At 42.1% G+C, this 23,674-nt stretch overlaps 1 protein-coding gene across 17 annotated transcripts in view; it reads right to left on the reverse strand.

Moving 5' to 3' along the window:
* Positions 1-23,674, reverse strand: part of CACNA1C (calcium voltage-gated channel subunit alpha1 C) — a 1,539,476-nt gene that overhangs the window by 1,236,068 nt on the left and 279,734 nt on the right. For all 17 annotated transcript variants that reach the window (XM_029599882.1, XM_029599881.1, XM_029599874.1 and 14 more), the window contains 2 exons: positions 9,913-10,234; positions 6,203-6,308 (listed from right to left, as the gene is read on the reverse strand). In XM_029599882.1, the coding sequence (XP_029455742.1) occupies positions 6,203-6,308; positions 9,913-10,234 (428 nt within the window). The remainder of the gene's footprint in view (positions 1-6,202; positions 6,309-9,912; positions 10,235-23,674) is intronic.

A 23,674-nucleotide genomic window follows, 5' to 3' on the forward strand; every position in this document is an offset into this window, starting at 1 on the left:
AAATCTTTAAAAATCACATAATTGGACAACATAATTTTAAATTATGTTGTCCAATTATGTGATTTTTAAGGACTGTTCTGAAGGGCATGCAAGGGGGGGGGGGGAAATCTTAACTGATGAGTTTAATTATTAAAATCCTGGAGGTGGGGAGCTATGGGTGTAAAAGGTAACTGATGGGGGGAGTTCAAGGATGAACGTTCACCTGGGGCAATGGTTCCCAAACTGGTCCTGGAGAATATGCAGTCAGTCAGGCTATCCACAATGACAAGATTGTATAGGAGTAGTGTCCGAGCTGTCTCAGGGCCTGTGAGCACATGCTTGCTCACAGGCCCCATGCTGATTTTATTTCAAGTTTCTGAAGCTATTTCTGTCCTTTCTCCACAGCTGTTTCTCTGTTTGTTTGCTGTTGTCTTGCTATCACAGGAGCTTTTTCTGTTGCTAATGTTGTTGCTCATGCTTGTATTCTGCATAAAGTTTCTTTGTTTACTGTTATACTGCCATCTAGTGCTTGGCTCGCACATTCAGTGCTTTTGCTGTATTCAGTGGCACCTGCCTCCGAAGTGTTAACCTCTGACTTGGAAGCAGGGAACCCTGGGAGTTTTTCCTCATGTTGCCCAGTCAGTTCTGGTTGGCCTGTCTGCTTTGGCAGCTGACCTGCTCTAGCCCTGCAGAAGAATCCTCATTTTACCTGCCTTTACTTTCTGTGACCCTGACGGCTTTGGTTACTCTTTTCTCAGGTTTATTCACAGTAAGACCGGTTTTACCTTTTAATAAAGTTTGGAGCTGAAGATGCATCCTTCTCCATCTGTGAAGTAAAGACTCAGCTAAGCTATCTGCTTAATTGCACATGGGAACATGCAGTGATGGAATCATTTCCACTGCACAAACATCTGCAGTATTACTGACCGGGAGTATAGCAGGGAGGAAAGAGAGAGAAAAGGGGAGGGGGAAGGGGGCTGTTTCTGAGAAAAAGGTGAAGGAGGGAGCCAGAAAAGAGACTGCTGCAAGGCAGGAAGTTAGGGGGTATAGAGAGAGAGAGAGAGAGAGCAAAGTTGCTGCTGCTGATGTACGGGGAGAGGGGTTGGAGTGGAAGAAGAGCTGATTTTCGAGATTTGCCACAGCCTTCATTGGTTCAAAGCTAGTTTGTTTTTTTTTATTCTGCATCCAACACTGAATTCCCCCAAAACAATTTGCTAAAATGAACACCATTATCCTGCAGGGTCTGAATGAGAGGGATAAACAGCTGTATCATCATAAATTTGGTATTGTACTCCAAGCACAGAAATTGCTTTTCCTAAAGGACTACAGTATACGTTAAAAAAAAAGTGGGATATACTGTTGGAGGTACAATTTGATATAAGCCATCTGTTATGAATGGCACAAACCATCTGATCATGCCTATTGAGTCAAGCCTTTTCAATAGGATGGGATGAGAAACTATGTCAAAGGCAAAAGTCACCCAAATCACTGAATGAACGTTAGCAAGTTCACATAACAGAGTCAATTAATGATATCATCAGTGTTTCTGTGCTAGGATGGAGCCTAAACTCATACTGATGTGGGCCAAGGAACTCATATTCGGTCAGGAGATCCTGCAATTCACATAGCACACATTTCTCTAGTATTATACTCAAAGATGGGTGATAGTTATTCCAATTAGCTAAATCGACCATGGATTTCTTAAGTGCTGGACGTACTAATGTCTGTTTCAAACATGCCTTGTGGTAGAGGCAATTACTATTTTTGCCAAAGGTGCAGTGGCTCCCTCTTTTAAAATGTGAATCACCGGGTACAGATCTGGTTCCAATAAACAGAATAAAGATTGAAAAGCAGAAAATATCTTTGCATGCCTAATTCGGTGTTTGAATAAAACTCAGACCAAAAAGTGGTTCACTTAAATTAGACATTTCTAGCTGTATACTGAGCTCATTCTGGGAGGGAAAAGAACAGATAAAGGCCTCCTTTGCAAGAAAGTGATATCATCGTTATCTAAATTACATTCCCAAAAGAAAAAGACTTTAGAATAAAGCTGAAGGCACTTTTATCTGTTTGGGCCTTTAATTAGGTTTACCCACTATTGTATTTATTTGAAGAATTTTATCATACTGTGAAATGTATGTTTTTAATGATCTAATTGTATTATTTGTCTTTACTGAAGATTATGTATGGTCTTTGTAATCCACGTTGATCAATTGTATTGAAAATTGTGGAATATAAATTCTGACAACTAAGTAAGTACTGACAACTAATTCTGAGTATCTGTTATAGGTGCGGAAAAAGCTAGTCCCGGCACTTACATCCCTACTTTCTGCCTGGGACAGCACACGCATTGCCAACCACTGCACGTCACCAGCATACTGCTGCCCGTTCCACCTGCATGCGTGCCAGGAGTCTGATGACGGGCTGGTTATGCTCAGGGCAAAAGCATACCTTTTTGACAGCTATGATGTGACTGTTAGCAGTAATCTGAAGCTCACAAAGATATAATAAAGTTGAGGGCATTAGCGTCATAGCTGCTTTATGAAGGCCATATTCTCTGAGCAGCGATGACAGCGCAAACACAAACTCTGCATTCAGCAAGCTATTTAAATTCACAGAGGCTCATTTTTCAGGGTGTATGCGCATGCCACATTTGTTCCAGCAGTTTTATGTTACATAGGGCATTATCACCAGGGCCAAGGCATTCACACAAAGCAGAAAAAAACAAACAAACATAGGGCCCTATGGTTTTCTATTGAAAGCCGTGGTTGGTATTCATTCAGGGGCAGATTTTCAAAGGGATATGCGCATAGCCCCCGAAAACCTGAACAAAGGTGGGGGGGGTTTAGATAGGGCTGGGGGGGTGGGTTAAGTAGGGGAAGGTGTAGGGGGGTGGAAGGAAAGTTCCCTCCAAGGCCGCTCCGATTTCGGAGCGGCCTTGGAGGGAACGGAGGCAGGCTGCGCGGCTCGGCATGCGCAGGCTGCCGATTTTGCACAGCCTTGCGCGCGCCGACCCCGGATTTTAAAGGATACGCGCGGCTACGCACGTATCTATTAAAATCCGGCGTACTCCTGTTTGCGCCTGGTGCGCGAACAAAAGTACGCGCGGGCGTAGTTTTTTTTAAATCTACCCCTCAGTGTGAGAAGAAGAAGAAGGCTGGCCTGTACTTGATGTTCCATTTCTGTTTCCTCTCTACCTCCCAGCCAGCCAGGAGGCTTCAGTAGGAGACGGACCACAGCCATGGCGGTCACCTTGGAATGGGGCAGTTTGTTTTTTCCATGGAGCAGGGAAAAACCTGAGTCCTGCTGCAGGCAGTCTTAAGTCCCTTGACCCAAGGCAATATTTTAGTCCATGACTGTCTGAGCTTCCAGCGGACAAGAAGTGAGCCTGCACTGGCTGAAGTTTTATCGAGCTGGGCACTTTTATTCTCTGCTATTTTCCAGATTTTTGGCAATTGTACAATCTATAATATTTTAGCTTCTCCCCTTCCTCTCTCCCACATTTTCTAAAATGGAACAGGATGCAAACAAAACAAAAAAAACCCCAGATTAATCTAGGAATGATTTTAAAAATATCAGTGAAAAGCTTAGGTAACAATTTTGTCAGAAAAGCACCAGAGATTCTTTATAACTAAAAGATTTTTTTAAAAAGCATTTGACTTTTATAAAGTAAAAAACAACTTTAATGGCTGCAGTGTTTAATGTGTTCTATGCATGTATTTTGCGGTGAGTTCAGGAGCATTTAAATGAGTGGGAGCTGTCCTTTGTTCACAGCTTTCGCTTTGGAGGAGGATCACCAGGCCAAGATTTAGGCATAGGCAATGTTGGAGTTTTGTCTCTAGCACTATATTTTGATAGGCGCTGAAGCATTGCTATTGCCTGTCCTCTTCTGCTGGGCTTGCAGCAGTGGTACAAACAACTTCAATGAAACTTTGCTTGTGACCTTTGAGCTAGCACACACATCAGAGCCCCTGTGTTGACCCCGCTCCGTGCACAGGTCTGGGAGGGACATCCAGGGGGCCGCCACTGGTCCATCTCCCCTCCCAAGCCCTTCGATCATTTCTAGGGGATCCCCACCCCGAGACGGCACCCAATTTATAAATCCAGCCCTGAGAATTGCATTGGCTTAGATTCTGCCAAACTCCTCAGCTGCCTAATTATTATTTGCTTATTTGATGCTTGCTTGGGGCTGTAATCCAAAGCATCAGACATAAAATACTACAGATAAAATAGGATGAATTCTTCAGGGAGTAATGAAAACGCAGGGGGTGCCAGCTGTGACAGTGTTTTCCATAGTACACTGGAAACAGGCATCAATAAACAACAAATGATACAAGGTGATACTTTTTTTATTGGACCTACTTAATATATTTCTTGACTTTGTTTTTTGGGATAATATCTGAAGGAGTCTTTATTAGTGTTTGGGACCTGACCTACTTTATTAATTGTTCTTAATTAATTATATTTGAGTTTTATGTTAATAATGAAGTATTCGAACTTATCTTTACTATTGGGTATGCTAATTACTTTTTGTACCTTTGCATATTTTATGTACATTCTTGCCTTGTGCATTGTCTTGCGCCTATGTAATTAGGCAATTAATAAATGTGATTAAATAAATAATAAGCAAATACTCAAATTCATAAGCCACTGAGAAATCCTGTTCTCTCTACACTGGGCTGAAACTGCCCATTGGAAAGGTCCCGAGATCACTCATTCATATCCAGTAATGTCTTTGGCTACCCAATCATACCCAAATCAAGACTCTGGCCACAACCAGCCCGAGACAGATATGAACCAGTGACCTAAAAATAACAAGTTCATCAGCCCTGTGCCAACTAAATTAACTGTCTAGGCCCCCAGTACATATTAAGTCTATTGTATATTTTTATGCTACAAACTATGGTATTTGGACCATATTTCTGCTGCAAAATATATAGGGATATTTGTTTTCAGTTTAAATGTTATTTTCCCTGGGAGTGTCAATGTTATAAAAAACAATAAGGGGAAAAATAACTTTGTTATAATAAACAGGAGAAAAATCTGTAGAAACATTTTTCCCCTGATTTTTTTTTTTTATAACATTGAAATTCCCAGAAAAAATAAAATAAAACCTCAAAGAGGGTTCCTAAAAATACATTACATCACCTCATCGCTCCCTGAATACACAACTCCTGATAGCACTATTAGAGTAATGCCACGCATTTTTATGTTTTGTTGTCCAGAATTACAAGGCCAGAACCCAGAGCAATGCAAGTCCCATGCATGTTATTCTTTTCCATGATCATGTCTTTTTTTTCTTTCTTATAACAAGTTACATAATGTTTGCTTGTTGGTGTGACATATCAGCAGGATGCAAACATATAATCAGAATATCTGAATCCAAGGCAATGGTGAAGATATTCACAAAAGCACCTCACCATATCACGCCAAGTTTAGCGCGAAGGTAATTTTGGACATTCCATTAATACGCAATTCAGAGGCGTTCTGTAGAAATTTGCAACAAGCCGGTAAGCACGAGAAGCACTCCTGTAACATGGAAAAAAGGATTGTGATTCTGTTCTGCACAGACCCCAAGAGATGTGCTCATGCACACTGGCTTCAGCACGATTTCTTTCATTTCATTCCAGCGGTCTCATCTATACTGTGCCCTCACCAAGCTCAGCCAAGAGTAGACACTCTACTGTTTTCCCGGGGGTGATTTAACCCAAAACCCAAGCACTTGCAGCATTCAAAAATAAAACTTCTGAAACACAAGCATGGCCCAACTATATGAATCCAAACCATACAAAAACCTTTGGGGCATGAATTATGCATCAAAGAGAAATTCTGTATTATGTATCACATGCAAAGAGTGCATTAGCTCAACCACATCATTTAATAGAATAAAAACAACACACGAATTACAGATGTCTCCTGCATCAGTACATCAAAGAATGGAAAAGAAAAAAAACACCTGCACTTCAGTTTCCAAAACCACTCTGCGGCATTTGTAGAGCTGTGGTTCATGGATCTTCCTAAAAGCATAACATTTATGCCAAAGCTTCTTCCTTGTGCATACACATCTAAAATAGTGCAAAGAGATGGCAAAACAGCTTTCATAGCTGAGATCATCTACAAATGTAATGTGTGTGGTGCGTTCAGTGCTCTCCCTGTTCATACAAATGATCGGCGCACTACCAAACCAGGCCTGGAAGGAAATAAGAGACCAGCACGCACTTACCAGATTGGAATTGGTGGCATTGGAATCGTCTTCTGGGAAGGGGATATAGATAGCTAAGGCCACACAATTGGCAAAAATAGTCAGTAAAATAATTATTTCAAATGGTCTGAGGAATGGAGTTAAGGAAGTTGTCCTTGGAAAAAAAACAAACACACACAAACATACATAAATAATAAGAAAAAGAAAAAAATCCCAAGATTTATAGCTATTCTGTTTAAACAAAACATTCCGAGCTCTTTATATTCTGAAATGAAACATCTGCCTTTTTAAGTGCTTTCAGCAAGTCCAAGCCAAGATTCTCCCTAATATGTCAAAGGCTGTGCGAGCCAGTCGCGTGCCAGAGTAAACATGGATTCTTCTAAAGGCTTTGCCTCATATTTATTTACATTGTGTTTTACTTTATCCCAATCCCCTTCCCATTTAGCTGCGCTTTCTTTAATTCTTCATATCCTCCAGGGTACTCTGGTTGCTTTTTCGTCTAGTAACTAAGAATCAGGGCTGTCAGCCGGGAAGGGACGCACCTTTTCCATGGTGCCACTAAACCCCCTTCTCCCACAGACAGCGGTAGCAGGAGGAAATGCAACAGGAGCTCTAAAGACTCATAGGTTTGGAGCACCTTGTGTTATATGAGGCACATTTTGTACAAGATATTCTCTCTGGGAGGGGGTGGGAAATTCCTTTATTAAATAATATCCCATGAGGTGTTCCGTAATTACCCCCTTAACATTAGCAATACACATTTTCTTAGTTTTGATTTTTAAAGGCAAGATGTTCATTAAAGAATGGTTCAATTAGACAGCTGCTAGTGAAAGGTACATTAGCTTGCTCTTCATTAATATTTTCAAGTAATTCCCAGGAACTGACTCCCTCTTGCTATACTCTTATAGAATTTGTGTGGGTTGACGTGTTCCTCCTGCTTCTTTGGCCTTCCAGCTCAATTGCATCCAGCCTCTATGGTCCCATGAGCCTTCATTCACAACCTCCCAGGGTTTTTGAACATTTTATTATTTCCTCTCCCATCTACATCAGCCATCTCAGTGACAGTCCTTGGTTAGGGGGTAGGATTGCCAACTGTCTCCATTTTTTTTTTCCAGGATAGGTTGATCCAGTCCTGGGTTTACCCCCCACCATATGTGGAGGACATAGTTTTGGTGCCCCTATTGATTTCTCCAAGGAAAACAGGACTGTAAGTTCCTGGAAGCAGTGGGCCAGACCCCAAGAGAGGTTCAGCTTGTCCTGCAAATCTGGAGCAAGTTGGCAACCCTAGCCAGTGAGCACAGTTTGTGGCTTCCTCCCAAAAGTGTCATGTGCATGCCTGGAGTCTGAGCATCAATAAGTGTTGATGTTGGGTGACGGCAGACTCTCCCTTTCCTCTTGGGGGGGGGGGGGGGGGGCTGTGAATGCTGCTTCCACAACATTCCCAACTCTGGCTGGCCTGGGGAAGCAGAATCTGGAGTCAGACTGCGAACCTGGGTCTCCTACTGTAGCCACCTCAGCAAGCAACAAACATAATAGCTCCTCTTATTTATTCTCTTCAACTACTGAAAACCATAGATACATGTCTGTTGCTCTCTTCCCAACTTCTGATACTTATCCCATAATTCATTAGCCATTGTTTCTTGACTCTCTACCAAGGAACATACAAACCAATAACAGTTCAGTCCAGAGATTCATCACCCACCATTTAGGGTCACAACATTAGTGCTGTGTCAGAATGGATAACAAGTAACATAGCTAATCAAGACAATTAAACCCTACATGTTACTGAATAAATAAATAGGCCAGTGGATGTATAGAACTGCCTGCAACCTCATTTTGACAAGTTAATTTCCGACATTCATTTCTTCTGTGTGGCTTCTGTTTCCCTATATTGGCAAGATCAGACACTGCTGTAATGCTTATTTTTCTCCTCTCTTCTTCCATCTCCTGTGCCAGCCTATAAGTTATTGAGAGCTGAAGATGAATTGGCATGCTGTAGTCTTCATTCCTTGTTCTGCCAACACCCAGTTGCATCCTGCTGCGACTGAAACATCAGCCCTCTGTTCCTCAGTCATGATAGCAAGTGCCAGGCAAGTAATAGCATTGTATTCTCTTGGTACTAGCCATTCGTACTACATATGTTATTGTTACCCATTTGTGACGATAGCTCTGCCTGCTCCTTTCTGAAGCTGCGAGATCCAGCCTTCTGCAGCTCCTGTGAACTTCACTGCATCACGTTTTATCTTCCCCTCTATGTGATACCTCCCTCCCACCTCAAGCCCTTGACATCTAACTTGCATCCCAGAGTCAAAACTCATAGCCCCTGGCATTTATTGATGTTTTTTTGTATGCCTGTTTTTTTGTGTTAGGTTGGGAATTACAGCGCTTGTGCTCCAGTAAGCAGGTTATAGCTCCCTCCAAAGACACTTCCAATTCTGCTGATAGCAGATGGCACTAAAACAGGACTTGGTCCCGTCCCCCGTCTCCCCCCCCCCCCTTCTAAGACTCATCGCGACTGCGCGAGTTACTGGCTTATGAACCGGAGTCTTTCTCAGGAATCAAGAGCCAGGGTTCATATCCAGCAGCAGCAGCAAGCAGTCACCAACAAGCAATTTTATTTTCTCTCCATTTTTATGATTTATTTTCAATTTTTTTTTTATAATGTCATTAGTAATGTTCACCAATCACTCATCTTATCATCCCATTCCCTTCTTAGTATTAGGGGTATGCAGGCAAAAAATGTGTCATGTCGTCTGGGGCAAATTTCCATGTTATTTAGGATTTTTTTCCAATTTTTTTCCTGTTTTTTTAGGTTTCAGAAATAGTGCGCAGTATTTCTGAATAGTGTGCACTAAAAATGATAGATGGAAAAACACTACATTTTGTAGTTTTTTTCTATTGATTTGTTTTGAAAAGGACAAGAAATGCTATAGACAATGTTGTTGGCACTGTGTCATTTCAAACACATGCACGTCCCTACTTAGCATGCGTGTCATATTAGTAATAGTAATGGTCAGGCTTTCCATGGGCTTCATCTCTAGCTATGGGTGCTATTTAATATGTTTTTCAGATGTGGGTCTTACCTATCCTCATAAATGTGTATTTTACAGCATTGAAACTGTCTTGTATCAGTCTGGATTGCATAAAATGAACATTACCACTCAACACCAATTTATGAACCTACAGTGGTAATGCTACCAATATAGTGCCACATTTAAAAAAAAAAAAAGAGGTTTCCTAACCTGTTTTATTTAGTTTTAAAGAAAATATAAATCTTCCAATTGAAATTTGAATGAAAACATGTGTGTGTCCTTGGGAACTGCGCAATCATTCAGGAAACAGAATACAGCAAATCAGCATCTAATCCCTAAAAAAAAAAAAATAATAATAATCCCTTTACATAAAATAAACTCAGACCTTGAATTTCTTAGTGGGCAAGGCCATTCTCTTAAGTATCTGCCAGACTATTTGCAACAGTTACGTCCAAAGCAGGGATTTATTTTGAAAGAGATAATTCATATTACTTGCCAATGAAGAACATATTGCATACAAAATAAACAATCAAATCATACATCTTACAGTAGGGGGATATCAAGCTATCAATGTCATCTTTTTTTCTATGTATAAGGTCATCAAAATATTGAGTTGATTCCATTTTTTTTTTTTAACGTTTTTCCTAACACATACTAAAAGTTTAACTGACACCTCCACAAATACTTGAGAAAGGATATTTCCATTCAACAATGCTGATGCATGCCCTCCTGATTGGATTTTTCAGCGTTAAGCACAACAATGCCCGAGGAGGACGGGTAGCTGTGGTGGTACCCTGTTTTTTCGGCTTCCCATATTGTTGCCTTTTCCTCTGTGTAGAACTAGCTGTGGAAATTGTTGCATTGCCAGCACTGCCCATCAACTTGGCCTGCCGGGCAGCATCGATAGCAGCCTGCCAGGACAGGGCTGCCCCCGGAGTAGGAATGTGCTCGGATGCCAGACCTGCAGCTGCATTAGCGTTCATGTTGGCAAGGGCTGGACGGGGACTCGCATAGTTAGAACCTACAGAAGAAGATATAAAAAAAAAAAGCTTTGTGCGTTAGGGTAGCAAAAGGAAAAACAGGAAAATTTAGTTAAAATAAGTTATTGTTTAACAATATCAACTGTCTCCAGGCCATACAAAACAGAGGTATAATGAAAAAGATTCTAACGCGGCTATATGGTATAGCTTGACCGGAGATATCTTTGGGTTACAATCATCATCTTTCTAATGAGCAAAGGTTCTTTCCTGCTCACACACATACACACATATTGATTCTGTACTAGATTTTAAGCAATTATTTGATGTATTTTAATATTTGACTATTATTATTTATTGTGTTTCCCATGCTGTAGAGTTCAATATGTAATGGTTCTACTAAATGATGGTATACAAAAGCTGTTACATAAATAAATAAATATATATACTTTCACACACTGTTTTTGAAAAATATTGTCCTTCCTTTTATTAATGTAAAATCCTGACCAAAATGCATGGAATTCTTGGTTATACTTGCACATTCTAGTCATCTGAGCATTCCCATAGACAAGCCTCTTGTTCAACAAGCTGCCTCATGGCTTACAATACCTGTCAAGTATTCAGGAAGCAGAAAAGTAGTAATGTATGAGTTGCAGTGGAAGACATTTCTTTTGTGGTCTCAAAAAATGGCGCAGTCCATACTGGATTAACATTGATCATTTGGCGTAGGGCTTCCCAAACCTGTCCTGGGGACCCCACAGCCAGTCCGGTTTTCAGGATACCCACAATGAATATGCATGAGATTAATTTGCATACACGGAGTCTCCATGGGTATGTAAATGTATCTCATGCATATTCATTTTGGACATCCTGAAAACCTGACTGGCTGTGGGGTCCCCAGGACAGGTTTGGGAAGCCCTGATCTAATGTGATCAGAAAGTAGGATGTTGTAAACAGATGGATCAAGTACTAAGGACAATGATGGTGAACTCCAGTCCTCGAGTGCCACAAACAGGCCAAGTTTTCAGGATATCTACAATGAATATGCATGAGAAAGATTTGTATGCACTGACTCCGATGCAAATCTATCTCATGCATATTCATTGTGGATATCCTGAAAATCTGGCCTATTTGTGGCACTTGAGGACTGGATTTCGCCATCACTATACTAGGAGCAGTCTGAGAAGCAATGAAAGGAAGAAATTAAAATATTATGGTAGGTGTGCAGGTCTCGGAATGGATAGAGAGAAGAGGAATACACCCATGAAGGAAAAGAAATATTGTAAAATGAATTATCACAAAGGGTTGTTTGGGGGTTTTTTTTATATTTAATATGTACTCATGAATTAGTGAAGGAGAAGTCTTGAAGTGCCACAAACAAGTCTGGTTGTCTGGGCATCCAAAATGCATATGCATGAAATATATTTGCATACAGTGGAGACAGTACATCCAAATATATCTCATGCATATTCATTGTGTATTTTCCTATTAACTGCAAGAAAATATACACCTGACTTGTTAACTATTACAATCGTACCTTCTGCAACTTACATCTCAAACTAAAGCTCATAAGTATATTTTCCCCTCATTCCCATCCCTATTCTTTTATGTCTGTTTCCAGTGAAACAGAGGGAGGCAAAAAATACTCCACTGCCTGATAAAGTGGCACAAGTGTGTTGCCCCACTCAAGCCCTTCTGAGAGAGTTAGTAATAATTTGTATGGACTGGGCCATACTCACAGCATCCCATAATACAGTGAGTCCTGAATATCAATAGTGATCTCCCTCCCTGTCCACCCCACCCCCCACCCAGCATGCCCAGAGCAGCCTCCTCTCCCCAGCACTTCCGGAGCACTCTTATACCAGATAACGAAGGGAGCTACAGTCCATGGCCCTCTGACAAAAGGTGGTTTGCTGCAACACACAGTCTAGTATGAAGGACAAATGAAGGGCGAATGGATTAACAGTCATACGGTACATGAAGGCCTGGAGCACCTCAGTTTAAGACCCTCCTGTCCTAAAAGGCAGTGAGTGGGATGAGGGCATGTTCCAACCGGGCTGGAAACGCAGCTCAGAAATAAAAAAGCAGCAGGAGCCTCAACAGACATGCAATTTCCTCTGTATATTATCCCAGGCTGCTGAAACCACTCTCATATTGTACCTGAACAATCTTGGCAAATAAAACACTAATATGAATAGTAATAGGTAATAATGATAGTAATAATGGATCCTTGTTTTCACTCTTGAGTACACCATTATCCAGAATGTATCCAGAGAAAAGGGGAGACCAGAAAGGGGTGGGTAGAAGTTCACTGCACTGCAAAGTTGCAGTACAGTCAGAATATTTTACTATATATGGACAATTCTGATCAGCTTTCAGCTCTTATTGCTATACTGTAATTCTGCACACTAGTGTTAAGAGAGTAATAAAGCACATAGTCAGGTACCTATACTGCTCATTTACCAATAAGGGTGTTTATTTGATTTTCATTTTAATACCTACACATATCTCTTGCAGGATGCAGTGGGAACACTCCTTTCGTGCAGATGACCTAGATATGCCCCATTAAAAAAAAACAAAAAAAACGCATGCTCTAGCTCTCCTTTGCAAGTTTAGGAATTCAGGAGGACTCTCCACATTGCACAGAATTACAGTTTAAAGTAAAGCATGCCTTTGGAAAGATAGGTATCTATTTGTGAAGTATAACATTTTAGAGACAGGTCAGTATGCAACCTCTTGTTTTTTTCTAGTCTACAGCAGGGTTTTTCAAGCTTTTGGTCTTGCAAACTGGTGGAAGAAGCACACTCTTGCCTGCATCCCAAAGAGAAATTTCATTAATGAAACTGAGCGGTGGCATTTCTAGGGTTGTCACCTGGCTCCCATGTCATACGAAACAGGCTAAACCAGTCCAGCTGTAGTTTAGATTGGTTCTTTTCCTAAAAGGGACCGAGTTCCGTCTATTGACCTGGTGCCACCATCATGTGGCAGTGATACTGGATCCAAACAATCTAAAACAGACCTGGTTTTACCCTATGGCAGCTGTAGACTTTAAGTTCTGTTTGTTCCATCGATGTCTCTAAGAAAATCAGAACTACAGATTCATGCATGCACTGCAATAAAGCCAGGAACATTTTATTTATGACATGAAGCCAAGTGGCAACTCCAGACAGCTTGCTGCAGTGCTCTCTCTCTCTCTCCATATTGCCCTCTCCCCAGTCCATCTCCACTGCACTCTCTCCTTCAGGCTCCATCCCAATGACACACACACTTCTGCACCCCTCCCCCCCCCAAACTCCATTTACTATGTCTTCTGGAGCACCCCAGCCCCTGATGGGTTTTCTTATGGACACTTTTCTTCCACCTCAGTCCATGACCCTGCAGTTACTTCTTTTAATGTGGCTCTGTGCAGCTCTTTGATTAAGTCCGTTCCCCCACACTGTTCTCGTGGTGCTGGCTACGGGTCCTGTAAACAGCACAGAGGTATGGGCTCCATGAGGCTCAGTCTCACTCAAAGGAGCTGCATGGAATCAGGTTAGCAGTAGTGGCCTTGACCCCATGCACAGGGATAGGGCAGGGTCAAGACAATAGAGGGTAATGGCAAATGATTTGGGTGGGGGGGGGGGGTTCCTAACTCTGTAGAGAAGAGATACAAGGCTAGGGGCTTGGGAGAAATAGTGGAAATAAGTCTGAACCAGGCTCACTATTCCAGGACCCCCGCTTTGAAAGGCATTGACTTTATATAATCGTGATCAATTCCGCATGATGTGCAGACGTTGGCTACCTCACACTTTTTGGTTCTTCGAAGTGCCCCATGTTTGTCACTGTTGACATGAGAGACTAGAATGAGCTCTGAAAGGACCAGAGTGAGGAACTGGACTTAACATAGGACGTTCGCAAGAACTGACAAGAGCAGGAATAAAAGCCACTTGGGATCTTTAACAGATAAAAGTGCCCAAACAGAAAGTAAAAGCATATGTGAGTTCCTCCTCCCACTGTCTTCCTTCAGTACTGCCACAAATAAAGGCCTTTCCCCGGAGGATCTTGGTTTGCTTCATAGTGTCACATGAAAAATAATACAGCACTTGGCTGAAAATCCTTAGGCAGCTTATAGTTTCTGGCAGTGGCAAATGCATTTTGATGCCCTGTAATCAAAAGTTCCTACATAATAAATAACCTGTGTTCTAATGAAGTCTTTTAGCTCAAATTAATTAGTAATGATGAATCTCTAAACAGAAATGTATGTTAACAAATACCACAGATATTGATTCCTGATAAACATCTGCCTGTTTTATAAGAGCTCTAATGCTGAAGGACCAATTCAAGTAATGGGGTTTTTTTCCGCCCCATTCTGTATCTACAGGGAACAAAAAGGTCTATCCAGAACTGAGAGCCAAACTTCCTGGGATGTACATGTCCGCAGTCTGTACATATGCATGGATTAAAAAAAAAAAAAAGCACCCCTTTCATGCCCCTCCCCCGACATGTCCTGAAAATCTGGGGTAGATAGGACAACAAACAAAAAAGGTTATTTGGGACTCCTTTACACAGACATAGGATTCACATAAGCTTCATTTTCCTTCAGGTAGTAGGCTAAACAGTTTAAGTGAATTAGTTCCTCTCCGCAGTCAGCAGCTAAAGGTAGTGCCAAATGGCTTGATTTGTAAGATCTCAAAAAAAAATGCTTTAATGAATCAGAAAACACGTCTACAATAGCGGGTAAGCAGAAGAAAAAAATCTATTTCTCTATTAATGTGCTTGAAATCCTCCAACATGAATGAAAGAGGATTTTAACAAAATTAATATATTTATTGAACAGCACTTGATTTTTTTTTTTTTAAGAGTAGGTTAATTTTGTAAATTTGTTACCATGATTGTTATACCTGTTTATATGATTTTTTGAAATTGTATTCTTTTTTAATTTTTTGGGTTTTATTTTATTATCTCTGTGAACCGTTTTGATAAAACTTTATTTGTAAAAATGGTATAGAAATACTTTTAAATAAATAAATAAATTTATTAAAGGTATCCTACAAAAAGGCATCAAATAAACAATCTATATGTCCACATTCTTGTAATCATGTACATTACTAAAAAGAAAAAAGTCCACAAATCTTTTATTTATCTTCAAATGTCCAAAAACCTAAGCACAAATACTGTCCAACTTTTTTTTTAGGCAAGTCCAAAAATACTGTAAATCCAAAATGAATGAATGTGTTTCAGGCAAAAGGCACTGAAAAAACAAGCCAAGATATCTTCCTAGTAAATCCTTAGATCTTGCCAGCTTAAGTGTATGGACACAAGATATAGAGCACTAAAAGCTAGTATAGCACACAGAAAACTTTTACAAGAATTCTTATAAAGTCCTGAATACGAATTACCTAGATTAAGAATCTTAAGGATCTCTTTACTATTTGGGGCCTGATTCATCAAGATATTTTCCTATGGACAAAAATGGTAGAAAAAAACCTTTAGCAAATCAGCTCCTTTGTCTCCTTTGGAGAATAAATGTTGCATGTCTGAGTCAAAAGAGTTTGTTGTTAGAATTTCCCTTGGAAATGGAACAGAATCTGCAATTAATAATAGTGATTATATTATTATTATTATTGTGAATATAGCCAGTTACAAAAAAGCTAACCTTTGACTATAATAGCTGGGGATTACTATGATTTGAAGGAGTGATGAGGTCAGTGTTGAGAGCTCAGAAATACATGTGGTGAGACTCCTAGAGTTAGATGCTTTAGTCTTGCTGGAGAACTGCAGTCTAGAGGAGAAGAAGGAGCAGTAGCTGCCTGATATTATGGTCACGGTTTGGCAAATCGCAACCTCCTCGGTCCTCAAAGCCTACAAAGTATCCGATTACTTAGGGGCAGATTTTTTAAAAGTACGCGCGCGCATACTTTTGTTCACGCAACCGGCGCAAACAAAAGTACGCCGGATTTTAAAAGATACGCGCGTAGTCACGCGTATCTTTTAAAATCCTGGGTCGGCGCGCACAAGGCTGCGCAAAATCAGCAGCCTGCGCACGCCGAGCCGCAATAAACAAAAAACCCACCCCCGACCCTTTAAAACTAATCCCTTTGCTTCCCCCACCCTCCCAACCCCCCAAAAAAATATTTTACAGGTACCTGGTGGTCCAGTGGGGGTCCCGGGAGTGATCTCCCGCTCTCGGGCCATCGGCTGCCACTAATAAAAATGGTGCCGATGGCCTTTGCCCTTACCATGTGACAGGGTATCCGTGCCATTGGCTGGCCCCTGTCACATGGAGGGAGCACTGGATGGCCGGGAGGGTGGGGGAAGCAAAGGGATTAGTTTTAAAGGGTCGGGGTGGGTTTAGGGGTTATTTTTGTGTGACGTTTTTCCCGCCCTCTTCCAAAATGATAAGAGAACCCCCTCGATCAATATCGTGGGGTTTTCCTATCGTTTCGGGGGAGCCCCCGATTTCTGACGATTTTGAAAATATCGACGATATTTTCAATCGTCCGAAGCCCGATTCACATCCCTAGAAGGTCATAAATTTATTTAGAACTCAAAGTGTAAATCCAGAGCTCTAAAGAACTTATCATTCAATTCTACAACTTATCAGTAAAATTGAATTGGAAATCAGACCAGCTTCCAGCGTGATTATTGGTGTAGCCTATTTTACCTGATCACCAGGGCTGCTTACAAGGGACTTAAAGGGTGACTTGGTGTAAAGCAATAAGTAAGGCCTAGAAGTTATTCTTCCCCCTGCAGAAAATTCTGGACACCCAGAGAATTTGTACATTTTTTTGATTTTGAGTGTTTAATATCTGAGCTGAGGTGTATGCTCTCAGGCCACTATCCAGGACTATCTGCCCAGAAGTTATAAATATAAAAATATAAGAAATGCCATGCTGGGTCAGAGCCTGTCATCCTGTGTCCAATAATGGCCAGTCCAGGTCACGAGTATCTGACAGATCCCCAATAGTTAACCTATTTCTTGTATCTCATTCCAAGGGATAAATGCTGGCTTTCCCAAGTTTACCTGAGTAATAACTATTTATGGATATTTCTTCAGGAACTTGTTCAACTCTCTTTTGATCCCCACTATGGGGGTCATTTTCCAAGCGGATCGCACGTGATAAGGGACGTTTTGCACGGGAAAAGTCCCTTATCGCATGCGATACCAGGATAGGGGTGGAGTTGGGCGGCGTCAACCCCGGAAAAGGAGGAGTCGGGGCGGCACCGGGACTGATGCTGCGAAGACTGCGCCGACAGCAAAAGGTAAGCAACTTTATCACTGCCAGTTTTGCGCCAAATAACTACACCTTTTATAGTGTAGTTATTCGGCGCAACGCCAGCAGCACAGGATCGCCCCCCCCCCCCCCCGTTACCACAGGATTCACTATGCCTTGCATTAGTGAATCCAGCCCTATGTTAGTTGTCTGGACTACATCCTCTGGCAACATATTCCATAGCTTGATTGTGCCTTCTCCAAGGAAGCCAGTGCAGGAGAGAATCTACTTAGCCATGAAGAGGAAAATTCTCCTTGTCCAATCGAAAATCACCTTGGGCTAGCTCCATTACAACAACTGTTCAACCACTGTTTGAAGAACCCGATAACCAGGCACCAGTTACATAAAACCCACCAATAACCAGGCACCAGTTACATAAAACCCACCAATAACCAAGCACCAGTTACATAAAACCCACCAATAACCAGGCACCAGTTACATAAAACCCACCAATAACCAAGCACCAGTTACATAAAACCCACCAATAACCAGGCACCAGTTACATAAAACACTGACGGTCTGTACTGCATAATGCCCCTCCCTCCATCTTTCACTTCTTACCTCTTTCTCCTCTCTTATCACCACCATACAAAAAAACTAGCCTCAAAGAGACATCTCAAAGCTTTCACTCCTCAAGTGACCATACGTTAGGAAAATTAGAATGTTTTGTTTTCTAACAAGTCCTAATAACCGTCTAAAATTATAACAGGGGCCTCTATTTTGAGAAATCTAGAGGTGTACAAAAATAATTCACGGGAGGTAAATCTCTGTACAACATAGCTGAACATCTACCAAGCTGACCTGAATATCTTACTTGCTGCATGAGAAGAAATGTCATTCAGAAATGCAGCCCAGGAGTTTTGAAGAATTGAGTCCAATTTCTTTTCAGAAGGAACAGCATTGTGAGGGAGCACCAGCACAGAAGTGGAGGACCCAGAAACACACACCAAAACCAAATCCACAAGAAAGAAGTGTTCAACCTTTATGTTCATCTGCAGACAATAATGCCTTAATGCGAAAAGTAAATTTATGAAAGTTCTTCAAATCAGACAGGCAGTCTTAACCATCCAAGGCTGAGAGAATACAGTCATTTACAAGGTCAGCACCGTCAGTCCCCCAACACAGGCCATGTTTCACAATAGCTGCATTGGGAGGGACAGAAATAGACTGCAGGGGTCTTCAAAGCCATTATGAAAGCAATCTGTAAATAAAGGAAATACTGTAGAAAGAGATGAAACAAAAGGTAAACCTCAAAATGTCCCAAAGGGTTCAAAAAACATACCTTTAAATAAGTGTGTACCGCACCTGAGACTGCCAGAGTAAATGATGCTGGCAGATTAGCTAATAAATACCCAAAAGCGCGCTAAAAATGATAACCAGTCAAAAGTGGAATACCAACGTCCAACCTGACATCAGGCTAACTAAAATGTCAACTCAGTTGATACAATGGGAACAGCGTGGGAGTTTTGAATTGGGGGTCCCTCTCTCTCTCGGTGCTCAACAAAGAAATTGAATGGTCTGTCTTTGTAATGGTTTGTGGGTATGTGGGCCCTTGGCCCAAGGTGAGCATTGCTACTACCTGTGGGGAGGGGCGCCACGGGTCTACACCGTCAGGAGGCGAGGTCTGGCACAGTAGAGAATTCTTGGGAGAGACTGTGGAGTGGTCCCGAGGAGCGGGGCCGAGATACAGCAGGAAGAGGTTTCCACAGTTCGAGGAACAGGCTTGAGGACAGTACCTGGGCAGAGACCCCAGAAGGAGCTGGTGCTAGGCAGGCCTGCAGAGAACGTGACACAGAACGTGAAGGAGGTATTCCGGAGAGACAACCCGAGGGGCGGAGCTGCACAGTGAAGGAGGTACTTGGTGCGATGACGTAGGCCAACCCGCAGAGCGGGGAAGCCCGAGTCAGGTCTCCAGTGAATGACGTAGGACAGTCCCGAGGAGCAGGAGGCACCGGTAGTGCCCAGTAGCAGAGTCAAGAGTACTGCTCCGAGGAGCGGGGAAGCACCAACAGTCCCAAGGGTAAACATAGGCACTTCCCCGAGGAGTGGGGAAGCACAGACAGTCACAGAAAGAACGTAGGCACTTCTCTGAGGAGCAGGGAGGCACAGAGGTAGAACTCCCAAGTGGTGAAGGTGTTTCCAGAGGTAGCCCCGAGGAGCAGGGAGTCAGCAGGATAGGACTTACGGGAAGGCACAGGGCTAGCCCGAGGAGTGGGGGAAGCCAGGAGACCAGGTCCCCGTAAAGTGTGCACACTGGCCCCCGAGGAGTGGGTACCAGGCAGGGTCCAGAGTCTAAGAGATCCGATAGCGTCACACCAGGAACGGCAGATACAGGAGCTCGTAATGAAGTAGTGGAACTCGTTGCCAAGTCGGCTAGCCAAGGGAGAAGGTGGAGCTTAAGTACTCTGATGCAATGATGTCAATCTGGGACGCTCCCGATGTTCCCAAAGGGGCTTTAAAAGAGGGTCTGGTGGCGCGTGCGCACGCCTAGTAAGGACCAGAGTCGGTGTGGAGGATGGCGGCGTCTAGACCGCCATGAGGAACATGGCGGCAGAGACTAGCCCATGCCGTGAGCAGGTCCGGAGCAGAAAGCAGGACGGTGCAAGATGTAAGTAGACGCGGTCACAGCCGTCTGCGACCAACGGTCATAACAGTCTTTTTATGACATTTGTTTTTATCATCCTTGAACTGCCTCTCTCTTTGATTGGCTTATTTTTTATTTTTTATGATGTTTCACTTAGTCTGGCATCAGTTTACACGTAGGTATTCCTCTTCTGATTGCTTCCCATTTTTGGCTCGCTTTTTTGTATTTAACTAGTCTGCCGGCATATTTTACTCTGGCAGTCTCAGGTGCAGTATACACTTATTTAATGGTATGTTTTGTTTTTTAACCCTTTGGGACATTTTTGTGGTTTGCCTTTTGTTTCATCTGTTTTTACAGTATGCCCTTTATTTACAGATTGTTTGCATTATGGCTTTGAAGACCCATGCTGTCTATTTCTATCCCTTCTGATGCAGCCATTGCGAAACACGGCCTGAGTCGGGGGACTGATGCTGCTGTCCTTGTAAATGAACTGTATTCTCTCAGCCTTGTATGATTAAGGCTGCCTGTCTGATCTGAAGAATACATTTACTTTTCGCATTAAGGCATTATTGTCTGTGAATGAACTTAAGGACTGAGCACATCTCTTTTTTTTTTTGTGGATTGTGAGGGAGCATACATTTCTTCCCTGAAATGTGGACAAGCTGTCTCCCAGAGAGCGCTCGAGTGGAGATGATATCACAGTGGGGCAAAGTTGATTGGGATCTGTAGTTTCAAAGGAATCTGACCTATAAGGCCATGTGGAAGCAACTGAAAAATTAAGTAAGGTAAAGCAGACAGCTGGAACAGAGTTAGTTAGAGAGGCGCAGCGGCCAGGAGCCTGAAAGAGAAGCCAAACCTTGGAAGTGGCCAGCAAGGCCAGGATCCAAGTGGACAGAGCCAGTAGAATCCAAAAGCTATTAAGTTGGTAGGAAATCTCCATTTAAGAAACCTGTGTAGCATTCATCTGCCAAGGAATACAGCAGCTAGTAAGGTATAGGAGCAAGGGTTTTCTTGCAGCCTAGATTTCTGTTAGCTTGCACTATTTAACTCTCATATCCATGCTTGGAGTGCCTTGAAGATCTAATCCAATAAACTGAGTTTTGATCTGTACATAAGGGGCTTTGTGTAAAAAAGAAAGAACGAAACAGTGACTTGCATGTCTCTGGGAATCAGAAAGAAATCCAGTCCCTACCCTAAAGAGCTTGGTAAGCAACATGCCGTGTTACAGATGGAAATCATAGCTCTGCTGTGCTACTCTTCTGTGTGGCTATAATCGCCCACGCAGCATGCTTCTAAGACAAATGGATATGCTCTATGAAACAATATCGTTATCATACAATGAATTTTGAACCTTGAAATTTCTTAGACATTTTTCTGTCTGCACAATACAATCCTCAATTGATTTAACTTTATTAACCAATGAGTTTGGCAACTGTTGGTAAACTCAAATGAGCTGTCAGACTTGTGGTTCATTCTTGAAAAACGTTGCCACTCATGATACATTCAGGTAGATGGCGATGATGTTGTGACTTTGGGTGCATGCAACTTTCCTGATGAAGGAATAGATTCCTGGATTTCATTGCCCTTATTCTCCACACATTGGGGTAGATTTTCAAAGGGTTGCACGCGTAATGTACGCGCGTAACCCTTTAAAAACCCTCCTGTGTGCGCCGAGCCTATTTTGCATAGGCTCGGTGGCGCACGCATGTCCGGGGGCTATGAAAAAAGGGCGGGAAGGGGCGGGGCCATGGGCGTGGTGCCGGGCCGGGGGCAGGACCGAGGCCTCCGGCACAGAAGCTGTGCCGGGAAATGGTGCGCCGGCAGCTGGCCGGCGTGCGCAAGTTACGCCTGCCAGAGGCCTTGGAGGGAACGGGGAAAGCCATCAGGGCTCCCCTAGGGCTCGGCACACGCAAGGTGCACAAGTGTGCACCCCTTTGCACGCACCGACCCCGGATTTTATAACATGCACGCGGCAGCGCATGCATGCTATAAAATCGGGTGTACATTTGTGCACGCCGGGTAGCACGCACAGATGGACCCCGCGCGCGCTTCTTTAAAAATCTACCCCATTGTGTATCTACTATACATTTTTGACAAGCAGGGTATATTTTTTGCAAGACAAAAATGATATAACCATAAAATCATTTCCAGGAAAATCATATATTTGCTTAGAATGTTAAATTACAAATAGAAAAAAAAAAATACTGGGTGGAGATCTCTTATAGTACAATACCACCCTGAATTAGGAAAACTATGAAAAAGTTATAAGAGGTCTACAACCATTGCCACTGGAAGATGAATCAAGGAAACTGGCACTTTGTGCTATTCCAGTTCTAACTTTCCAGCAATCACCTAACTTAAAACAAAAGGTGATGAGAAATAAATTCACAACAGGAATTCAACTAATGGAGAATGAAGCAAAGTACTAAGTTCTGGAAAAAAAAATATACTGCTTACTGTACCAGCACAAATCCTGTAACTTTACGCACATGGGAAAGGCATTCAACATAAAAGGATCACATTCATGCTTCTATGCTAATGTGGTGTATATCATCATGTACAGGAAATGTGAATCAGTATGCTATTAAAGTGAAACAAAGCAGAAACTAAAAACATTAATAAATCTTCACTAATACAAAGTAACTCACCACAAAGATGACCACTTGTGGGAGAACCATTCCATCATTGACCTTCTGCACAGGGATAGAAGACACTTGATCAGATACTGTGCAACAAGCACAGATGAAAATTGGGAGGGGCATCGCTTTCCTCACGCAATACCAGACACAATTCTTTTGGAATGGGAAATTTGGCAGTTTATTTCCATTCATGACCCTTCTCACTCCCTTCCCAATTCATCCCGCATTAAAAAAAGAACAAATTAACTTTAAAAAATGTAATGGCTGAAAGTGAATACAGATTCATTCAGTCCATGTCTCTCTTTCCATCCATTTTTCCTTCCTTTCACAAAATCTGTTTATGACTTAAAAAAAAATCCCCACTGATGTTGTAATACCCGCAAAAGTTTGCTTGCATATTCAGGTATCATTATCTGTAGCTTAGTTCATATAGAGCAGGGGGTATATCCCACAAAAGCTTGTCACAGCCCCAACTGTATTCAGTTAGTCCACTAAATAGCTATCACCTGCAGCTTGTTGGTTGACTTTTATTTCTCTGTAACCTAACCAGTGGAAAGCATATTGCTGCACAGATATTCCCTATGGCTTGTAGTGTATTCCATTTAATAAAATTGCTAAGATTACTGATTACTTGTGACTAGGTTACACCCACAACAATACTCTGGCATGTATCATGAATCAGAGCCAGTCTTGCCAAGCATAAATCTATTGTCAACAGAGATCTTACCCTATAATAACCCATTCACAGTCCTACATTCATAATCTCACGTTACAAAAAAGAAAGTCAAAAATATATAATTATTATCTGATTGAAAATATAATAAACTTGCCCCCAGGCCATGGATATATTCCTCTAATCTCCACCCCTTTCCCTTATTGCTGTCTCCTCTCAGATGCATCAGATCTTGGAGAAATTCACATTTTATCAGATTTAAAACAGCCTCATCTGCGAGTCTGTCATGCTCCAGGCCATAATGTTCATTTAAATGTAAGCATTTTTCTCCCTCA

The sequence above is a fragment of the Rhinatrema bivittatum genome, chromosome 4, assembly GCF_901001135.1.
Source record: "Rhinatrema bivittatum chromosome 4, aRhiBiv1.1, whole genome shotgun sequence".
In the NCBI taxonomy this organism is placed as follows: Eukaryota; Metazoa; Chordata; class Amphibia; order Gymnophiona; family Rhinatrematidae; genus Rhinatrema; species Rhinatrema bivittatum.